Below are 11,110 nucleotides of genomic sequence, written 5' to 3'. Positions count from 1 at the left end.
TATTGCATATCTGACAGTTTGAGAGTCCAAAAACTGTACAGGTAGTCCCCGGGTTACATAAGAGATAAGGACTGTAGGTTTGTTGAATTTGTATGTAAGTCGGAACAGGTAGATTATTTTAATAAATGCAAGGGGCAGATATTTGTCCTAACATATCATTAGAAAGCATGGTGTCAGTTACTGTATAAAATCCTCACTGTGAGTTAATCACAAACAAAGCATGAAAAAAAATATTTATGGAGCCTAGACATTCATTAACTTCTGGCACAAGCTGTGCTTTAATATGCAAAAACAAACAACTGCAGAGTTTGTCTTGGTCATTAAAGAGTTACAAGATGTTGCAGAAGGGATCAGTCCTTAAGACCACCCACAACCTCAGCTGTGTTTAGCAAAAGATTTCTTCTGCAAGTCATGCAAATCACTCCCCTCCGCCCCATCCAGCCTCCACCCTGCACAGGAGCGGGCAGGGAAGCCCTGGTCGTATCTAGGAGTCGTCTGTATGTCAGATGTCCATAACTTGGGGACTACCTGTATTTATATACTAGTTAGGATGATGATCTCCCAATAGTGCAACTCTATACCACACCTGATATTCTCTCATTCACTATATAAAACCTTCAGATATAATTGTTAAAACCAGGTGAAAGAGAGGCTTGCCATGTAATACATTTTAGGCTATTGCTATGTTGCTTCCTGCTCAGGCTTTGGATTTCATGACCACTGTGTGCTCTGCTATCACTGCCATCACTGCCATCAGTGACCCACCATTATTAAGCAGATTATGAGGCAGGGAAAAGAAATGTTCAGCCTTGTATGAGGTCTGGGCACCACTGAGATTTTGGCCAGAGATGAGCATGGCTGTAAACCGGATGTGTGGTAAATGGGGTTAAGTCAAAGCCCTGATTTATGAAAGCTCTCCAAGGCTGGAGAGAATACACTTTCATCAGTGAAATTGGGTGATCCAGCAAACCTGGAATGGATCCGGTCTAGGATTCAAAGCATATGCTAGCAAAAAGCAAATGAGCTTTAAAAATCTATTCCATGTTTTCTGGATCACCTAGCTTCACTTCCAAAAATGTATTCCCTCCAGCCTTGAAGAGCTTTCATAAATCAGGCCCAAAGAATGTTCTGCTTTATGAACAGTATATAATATGCAACCTCAGGTGGTATCAGTGTCACAGCAACATACAAAACCTAACTTTAGGAACAAAACAGACTGACAAAAAGTAATAGCAATCTGAAATTGTTGAAAGTTTGCCATTATGGCTACAATATGTAAAAGTAATTCTGGGTAGATTGTTAAAGATAAACTCTAAACACACGTAAAAAAAATCTTAAATATATTAAGATAGAATATATAATAAATATATTGCCGCAGTGGTGATATAATCACTGTGCTACACATAGGGTGTGCAGATATCAGAGCTGTGGGGAGGACCTCCAAAGAAGTCACCCCCACCAAAGAGGAAGACCAGTTCATGAGTATTCCAGTAAGAATACACATGACTCATATTGATGTCTTTTCTCTACAGAAAATAAAACTCTTTTGCCCGAAAATACTTGTTTTCTATTTAATCTTCTTGTTGTTGGTATTTTCTTTCTTTTGACTACCCCATTCCCACATTTTCATTTCTCTGTTCCCTCTATTTTATATTCCCTTTTAAGGTTTTGCAGACTTAATTTCTACATCAGGCTTTCTACCATTCTGGATGTATTTCTTGGCATGTATCTTCAAATACTTACTTATATCTCATTATCGATGGACCTATGCCCGAGTATGCTGATACATCTTAGTGCTCTCTTTTATTATGGAGCTTGTGTTTCTTTGATTTATGTAATGGATCTTTTTTTCTGTACTATTGACCACCTCATGTTTCTTAACTTTTACAAAGATAAAGAATAAAATGAATACACATAACTTGTGGTCTTGGACAATATTTTCTTATCCTGGAGTTCAGCTTTACTCAAAGTGTATTTTTTGCCTTTGTAATGTACATACCTAACTCTTCTAGTCTTACATGGCCCAACACAAAAAGGCCACTTTTCTTCAGATCATTTGCAAAGGTGATGAGATTTTTATGTTTCTCTGGATTAGAGACCAGTAGCAGAATCTGTGGACGCCAGAACTTGACATGTTCCTTTCGTACATCCAGCATGAGTAGATACTTCCTTACCTAGACACAGAAGAACATCAACAGAGTGATATAATATCAGCAATCAATAAACATAACTTTCTGTATTTCATCTTGGATTTGTACCTAATTCTTCTTTGTTAAAACTTAAAATTATAACCCAAACCATGAACCCTACTTGAAAGTGAAAACGATTACATTGTACATTACACTGATCTTCCCATTAACAACATTGAACATGGCAAAAGCAGGAAAACAACACCAGACCTAACATGCAGAAAAATGAACAACCACACCAAAAGTTGAAATGCAAAACTCCTTTATTCTATGTCTCACCCATGCCATTGCCATTATGCACATGCACATCTGGTATACAAAAGGTTACTATATGCTAGCTGCACATAGGAACCCTATGATTTGTCTAGGAAACACACCTACCATGCTCAAACATTCATGAAGACCTTCCAATATTTATATTGATTTATACTGATTAGAACATACATAACAATCACCACTCATTTTTTACAAGTTTTCAGTAGTGGAACAACCTGGGTTTGGACTCATTAATTAAGTTTCTCATTAAGTTTCTTTCTCATTTTTTTCGCTTTTGATGGTAAATGTCTATTTCTGTTTACTCGTCTGTGCAATGTAGACTTTTATTTTTATTAGGTCCTAGTTTACTTAATTTACCTAATATACACTGTTGTGGCTTTTTTGTTCTCCTTTATAATAATGATAACATCAGAAAGACGTGTTAAAAATAGGGGTTTAGGCAAGTCAGCAACACATAGTCAGCATTTTGTGTTTGTTATAAGATTCCTATCCAGACATTAGTTTAATATGCTTTGTGTGTGCTTTAAAGCCATAATCTTAAGAGGTCGACTAAGCAAAACAATAATTTAGCTTTCCATTAAACGTTAGTGCCATCTATTATTCACACAAGAAGAGTTACAAAATAATAACTGTATTTATTGACAGCTTGCAGGTTCATCAGCAAATCAGCAAAAAGCCACAAGACATGGCTCTTTCCCGTGCTAAAAGTACAATGCCAACTTTTTCTATAATATTAAAAAGAGAGAAAAGGGTTAAAACATACGTCATTTTTTTTTTTGCTCTGTGCATCTGTTGGGAAGATTCACTTGGACAGAAATTAAAGGCAAATATAAACTCTTACAATTGTCACCCAGATTTAATGGGAATATCGTTTAATAGAGATGCCAGTTCTAGTAGGTGTTGGGTGAGATTTATTTTCACTTATTTGTCAGCCAGCAAGCTTTGCCAAGTGACACTTGTTAGTTTTTGGGCCCTATGAGAACATGGACTGGTTGAAGGCCTGTCTGACCTGGTTGGGTTCTCACAGCACAAAATGGCACACAGTTATGGCTATTGGTTTAGGATAACATTTGGTTTGATAATTTACTTGTTTAGGTCATTTTTTTTTTTTGTCTGGACGGATGGAAGGTTGAAGGGAATAGTTAAGGAGACCTATAGCTGCCAGCAGTAAAAGTGACAAAATCCCTCCTGTAAGGATAAAGACAAAAACAAAAAATGACTTTCTGTTCTGATCCTTCCTCCATTAAAAACCAGAAACAAAGTTCAAAGTTTAATGGAGGGCCTCTCTAATGAACTCTGAATGCCACTGAATTATTAATAATATTAGCACTTTTTTCATGTAAAAAAAGAACTAGGGACAGACAGAGAAATCTGTCTTGTGGTAGGTTAGGGGTAGCAATAATGGAATTAAATTATCAAGGTAAAGCACTGTCATAAGCTTTACAGGTCCACATGTATTATTGTACTGTACTAACACTCCCCATATAACAGCTTCTGATTATAAGATGCTGGGGGTGTTAATCCCAGTCCTTATCTGTTTGATTTCACCTTACTGGCTGTTAAGCACTCCAGCCCGCTTTTAATTACCTGTCTAACAGGGTTAGAGAGCAAATAAATCGGATTAATTTATCACAGTGATGAAGGAAACATAAATAAAAACTGCTCCCTGGATGTCAGTTATAAATAAAAAAAACTTTCACCCTTTTCAAGATGATTTAATTCCCTGGCATTGAACATTTTTTTCTAACAATATCAATCACTAAGCTGTAAACTTTGACTGTTAATAAAGGGAATAAGCCAGATGCACACAGAGTCTGCTTGTGCCAGTCCTGATGACCAAGTTTAACTAAACTCCTTGAATATATAAGAAATGTAGTAATAGAGCAGGGGTTTAATTTACAAAAAACAATGTAAAATGTTGTAGGTGAGCTGGCTGCTCAAGCTGCTCAAGCTGCTCAAGCTCAAGCATTTTCTCCCCTGATCTAACACAAGTGCTTTCTCTCACATAGTTTTTAATATTTCTTCAATTCAATAGAACTTATTTTAAATTGAAATTATTTAAAAATAATGATACTGTTGTGTTAGAAGGCTTTTCATTCTTTCTTCTCAGTGTCATGGCTTAGATGGGCATTACGTAGTGACTGAAGAAGAGTTAACAAGGAAACACAGAACAATGAATAACAGAATAAATGGACAGCTAACGAGGTATGTAAAAAAACAGCATTCTCCCTGGTATGTGTCAAAAGCTTTGTATTAAACAGAGAGGCAGCTATGAAAAGATAAGTGAGCCCAGTAATAATATTACATTAGAGACTAATGCGGGTGATTTTACTACGGAGATGAAACAGGTGGTGGGCTTTGTGTCTGCACAATGAGACTCCACCATCAGTTGCATAGGAAAGAGAAGATGGAATTCCTGATGGAATTCTGCAGACACTACATAAATGCACAATATTTCACTAAAAAATTCTATTACTGTACCCATACTTAACTATATAGGTTGTAAAGAATGTTAATGTACAAGTAAATACATCCGATTAGAATTCATATTATGTAATACATTATTTATATGCTCTCTATAGTATAAAATAAAACATGCCTTTTGAAATGCACAAAGTTTCATTACATTGCCGGAGGAATTTTTCAATGGCTTGGCTGATAGCCTGCAATCTGGACTGTATGGTTTTCAGAACAGATTTCACATTTCTGAATTTTCTCCAGCATGATACAATTACCCCACATTAAAGCCTTTTCCAGCTATTGACAGCCCCATTTTTAAAGGCACATACAATGTACAGTTTATACTGGGACTTCCATACAGCATTGTAACTGCACAGTATAGCTGTCTATTTTGTGTACCATACCCCATATTTCAATGGGAATTAAAGAATGCGGATAGATTGGTATGGCTCCAAATTCTGGGATCATAAAAACAGACAATTAAATATTTACAGTGACATCAGTGATAGTATTGCACACATTGTAAATAAATCATATGGCTTATATGTAAACTAACAAGGTGAGGTCCACAAAACAGCCAGTACCTTGGTGTAAACATACAAAACAATGTAGGGAGTGCATACTATAAATTGTGGCTGTTTAAATCCATTGCTCAAGTACCAGGATCTGCACACTTGTATAAGTATTTTTCCTATAGACAGCTGTATGTTTAGTAAGGTGTGTTTCTTATATGAAAATTCTGGCTTGTTTGTGGCCTTTATGGACTAAATTGGACTGTGTGTATGTAGCTTAATCCTAGAATGACAAATAGTATAATCTGTGGGAGGGAATGTTTTCCTATAATATGACATAGGGAAGCTTAAACAAGGTTTTTTTTACATGTTTTGATATTATCTTTACAACTTTGTGAAACTTAAATTGGAAACTTTTGTCTGAAGAAACACAAATCCACTTTTAGACTGGACACACTAGTCACAATAGGCCCAAATCATGCACCTTGTAGTAAATTTGTAGAAACAAATAGATATCCTCCAGCAAATTTTTTAATGTGCCTCATCCCTAAAATAACATATGCACTTATTTTATTTAAAATGATAAAGATAGGATTTGAGAGGCCACAAGATTTCAAAAATGTTCAAATATATGATAAATAGTCTTTATCAATTTAAATAAAATAAATACCTTCTAGTACACTGCATAACCAACCACAGTCTGTGGGTTCACCCTTCTTCGAGTTTCTGAACATAGGACTGTGTTCATCATTAAATTTCTTCCTGTAGAATTCTCATGACTTTAATGCTGTAAAGTGAAAATGATAAAAATGCACATACATACAAAAGTATAGATAACATATTAACTCACCTGGTGGAAGATGAGGGCTTGGGAGATATAGCCCCAACTGTGGCTTGGAGACATATAATGCAGGCACAGGAGGAGGATTAACATGAAGACTATGCTGGCAGAGGCATAGATGGCGTTGATAAGGAACATCATGATGACACATCCCAAAATCCCAAGGATACAGGTATACCAAGTAAAGTAACGAAATGTTGGCCTACAGAAGAGAAGAAAAAAACAGGAAACGTTTGTCATGCTACATATCATGTTATAATATGATAAATAATTGTGATATAAATACATATGAAAAAATAGTAATATATATGATAGTTTTGTGTACTAATGTCTACTATGTATTTATTTTTTGTAATTCTTGATGTAAAATTATGGAATTTATTGAGATCATGGAGTAAATCTCCTAAACATCAGCTCTCACTGGCTTCACTTTATGATGATGTGGGGAAAATCTTCATCTCAAACTAAAAACATACAGTAAGTAGAAAAACTTGCCAGGCTTTGATAACTTCTCCCAACTCTATCCACACTAAAACAGAAAAGGTTCTGGCTTTAGATACACTGTATATATTAGCACAATCATTGCTTTTGTGCACATCCAAACAGCACTGAATTTCAGTGTTTAATTAGTGTCTCCTTAGTTTCTTTTACAACTGATCAAGCTTGTCCATAACATGGATTTTAAAATCTGATTCAATTTGACTTTTAGCTGTACTCTGCAGCTCTTGGAACCCAGTAGATATTTCCATAGAAGCTGTGCAGAGAGGACCAAATCCCTCCAACATAAACATAAAAAAGCAATTATTAAAACAGTTGTTCTGTGTGGTACATACCAATCTATCAATAAATATTACCATACAGAACACATGGGATGTAAAATGAGACATATGCATAATGATGAATATGTGTGTGAATATTAGGGAGGTTCAAATCTATACAAACTTCTAACATTTTAAATAATGACATACTGTCAGACTAGTGAAATTCTGGACAGTTTTATAAAAATGCAAATACATATGTGAAAAAGATTTGAATACATTTCTGACATGAGATAAATACAAAACTAGTGCTTTATAAGTACATCATTGGTCTCAATGAGAAGCCAACCACAGCATGCATTTTTCTTGCAATAAGTAATAATACTGCACTTCACACCGAGTCTGATAATAAAACCTTCATTTGCATATTTTAGCACCAACTGAGCTTGTGATAATCCCATGATTATATAATTAAGACTCATCTTTAAATCTGTTCTTTTCCCCCACTCTTTTAAGAAACTTAGATATTATTTGACCCTTCTTTCTACTCTATTTCTGCTTGTCTTCCCTAAAAGGTGAAGCAGCCTTTTAAGAAAATACTTTGGCAATACTTTGCCATTTTAATACCATTTTTTTCAGTATCTCTTTCATGAAATGTATCAACTTGTAACAGAATTCTGGTATTCGTACCACGCTGACTGTTCATTATTCATACTAATATATAAAATAAACCAATCACTATAAGACTTTGTGGCATTGGTAAAAGACTGGCTAGTGGTCACAAAAATAAAGGTCATCCTGTCAATAAAGTGGAGTTTAAAGCTGCGTACACACTTGCAATTTTTGTCGTTGGAAAGGATCTTTCACAATCCTTTCCAACGACAAAGGACTACATGATGCATGAACGGTGCTGTACATACAGCACCGTTCTGCTCTATGCAGAGGGGAGGGGGAGAACGACGGAGCGGCACCCTGCTGCGCGCTCTCCCCCTTCCCTTGCATTAGGATCGCTTGTCGTTCATCGTTCGTGGATCCGCCAGGATGGATCCACGGACGATGAACGACGCCAACTGTACACACGCCAGATTCTCGCCCGATATCTGGCCGATGCCGATTATCGGGCGAGAAAAATCTGACGTGTGTACGGCAGCTTTAGTGTGGTTGACAACATGCATAGATTACACTGTTTACTTTTTAATTGATGGTAATAATAAAATTAGTTTCTGCCAGGACACGGTAGTCCCCAATCACTTATTTTGTTTACAATGACACTAAATGTCACAAAAAAAATTCATGCTAGAATGAAGACTTTGTGCTCTTGTAACCCTTTGGTGTTGTAACCCATAAACTCTTTTCTTCATACTGCTGCTTATATACTACACATTATATACTCTTGTGATTCTATTTTTGTGACTTCTATCAATCATAAGGCCTACAATATATTTCTCAACTTTGGTCTAAGCAATGTACTTTTATAGATCTGTTGACAATGAAACAGAAGAGGTTAAGAGATTTTTAGCTCATCTGAGCCAGGATTATCTGCACTTTTCAATCAGCAACCAAAGTCCAAACTATGGGTGACAGATTGTAAGAGCTTTTATGAGTTGTATCTCCTGTGGTTTTCACCTGCCCATAATCAAGACTATAGTGGGGCAGGCTCCTGCATGAGCATTTCCTGCTGGGAATACATGTAGAGACAAGCTATTGCCAAGGAAGACCCAGGAAATGATGATACAAAAATACAAGGTTCTCCTCATTAATTAGGATGAAGTGTTTGACTTTGAATGAATTTGTAAGAAATGAAAAATACTAAAATATAGAGAGTCAAGGATATCTCCAGTACATAAGACATAAATACCAGATGTTTTGGATATAATACATCTAAGGTCTGTTTCTGAATATTTTCATTTATATTCTGAAGGACTAACAATGCTCTATGTCACAAAGGGCCCATCTTCTCCTTATGCTACAACCCAGTTGTGTTGCCCTAGTGGTGCCATTCAAACTTCACAGAAACTAGTTACTTATGTTACTTTGTGTTGTGGTAACATGTCTAAGTGTCTAAATGCAGCCTAATGGTATATTAGGAAGTGGAAAATCAGAAGCAACTATTGTACCACACCAGCTAGGAAAACTAAATAAATTGCAGTCGAAATGATACCTTTTAGTTTATAACTAGAAATGTTTAAAACACAAGCTTCCGAAGAGAGGCAAAACAGAAACTGTGTGAGAATGAATCAGCATCAGGTTAAAAGCAATAAAAATCGATACAGCACACAGTGAGACAGCACTTCTGGAAACCAGGTCACTTGTGTGGAACATATGAAAGTGCTTGTATTATTAGCAAACTTTAAAATGCAATGAAATAGGACAATCTATAAATACAAATGTATTTAAATGTTTAACACAGTACATTCATGGTTCAAACAGACCTTACATTAAAACGCATACACCGCTGTGCACAAAACAATAAATTATGGGGGAAAAAAATATGCCTAAAAAACAAATATCTTGTTATCTTTATCATATTATCTGGTCATCATTTGATTATCTTATTATCTGAGTTCCAACCTCTTCCTTTAGTGATGTCACTGGGCCTCACAGAGGGATTTACAAAAAGCTCAAGATCCCTATTTTTGGGAGAAGACTCTACTGCCAATAGGCGAAGGGTCAAGTCATCTATCTGGAGAAATAAAGACCTCCACTGGGAAATAGGCCAAAATATGTGATTTTTAAGGTACTTTAAGAATTTAATTTCATAAAAAAGCAACTTTATTTGCATATCATAATAAAAGATAATCAAGACAATGTGAAATGTATGATTTTCGGCTAATGGGCCCTTTTAGCCTTTAATGCAAAGGACAACTCTAGCCTTTTACATCTACCTATGTCTCTTCTCTTGTCCTCTGGTGTTTCATCTTTGTGTGCTCTTCCTGTTGGTCCAAGTCTATATACTTACCATTATTATTGCTACCACTAATAATAATAATAATAATGGGGAAAACATAATAGCCACAATAGGCCTGATTTATAAAACATTTCCAAGGCTGGAGAGGATATACTTTCCAAAGCGAAACTGGGTGTTCCAGCAAACCTGGAATAGATCTGGTCCGGTACTGAAAATATTTAACAAATCTATTCCAGGCTTGCTGGATCACCCTGCCCTAATACTCTCTGGGGGTTTTGATTGCCAACCTTGGCATTTGCTAGGGGTTGTTGCTAACCCTAACACTTGTTGGCCTGAACAATTAATAAAGGGTATTACTGCTGCTACTGACCCCAACAAATGGACTTTTTACTGCCACAATCACTTCAGTGTTCCCCCCAGACCCTCATTTGTTTAAAATGGTAGGGGTAAGAGTGGCAAACTACCAGCCATACACCATTAGCCACCTCCAACTTTGTTTACCACCTGCACTTTTTGCCCCCCCCCCACCTTCAACAAGTTAGGACTCCCTGCATTGATCCCTGCATTGGTCCCTGCTAGTAATAATGTAGGTACATGGGATTATTGAGGATTTAAAAGACAAATGTAGCTGCTTACATTTGTTTCGTTTAAAAACATACATTATCTTTAAATAAATACAAAAATGAATTAATCAGTGTTTTTGGATGCATGGGGTTCAGCTTTAAAAGCTAAGACCTGTCTCAATTTATGTTTTACTTTAGTGCCGGCAAACCTCAGGATTCTTATTGCTCTAGAATAGTGCTCCATTCCCCAGGAACTCCCAGCAGGTCATGTTTTGCTCCATATTCCACAAATGAATTAATGACTATCTCCAAATCAGTAATTATTCCAGCTGCCTTATCCAAGGGAAATCTGAAATATATGACCTGTTGGGGGTGCATATGATATGCAATAGGGAAGTACAGCTTTATAGGGCTATATTGGCAATGTAGATGTGCATTCCAAGGTATGAAGATATTTCAGAGATTGTAGCAAAAAAAAAAATAAAAGTGAGAAAACTTTATATTGCTTTGTTATAGTATAAGTTAGATTTTAGAATAGAACAAAGTATATGGATAATGGTAGAATGACTGATGTGCTGACAGATGTATTCAATGCATTGCCTT

At 36.1% G+C, this 11,110-nt stretch overlaps 1 protein-coding gene across 2 annotated transcripts in view; it reads right to left on the bottom strand.

The window, feature by feature from the left end:
- The window catches only part of LOC140328579 (solute carrier family 12 member 9-like), a 115,986-nt gene that overhangs the window by 6,095 nt on the left and 98,781 nt on the right, over positions 1-11,110 (bottom strand). For both annotated transcript variants that reach the window (XM_072408305.1, XM_072408306.1), the window contains 2 exons: positions 6,288-6,480; positions 2,000-2,174 (listed from right to left, as the gene is read on the bottom strand). In XM_072408305.1, the coding sequence (XP_072264406.1) occupies positions 2,000-2,174; positions 6,288-6,480 (368 nt within the window). The remainder of the gene's footprint in view (positions 1-1,999; positions 2,175-6,287; positions 6,481-11,110) is intronic.

This window comes from Pyxicephalus adspersus, chromosome 4 (genome assembly GCF_032062135.1).
Source record: "Pyxicephalus adspersus chromosome 4, UCB_Pads_2.0, whole genome shotgun sequence".
In the NCBI taxonomy this organism is placed as follows: Eukaryota; Metazoa; Chordata; class Amphibia; order Anura; family Pyxicephalidae; genus Pyxicephalus; species Pyxicephalus adspersus.
This window is presented reverse-complemented; position numbering and strand designations above follow the sequence as displayed.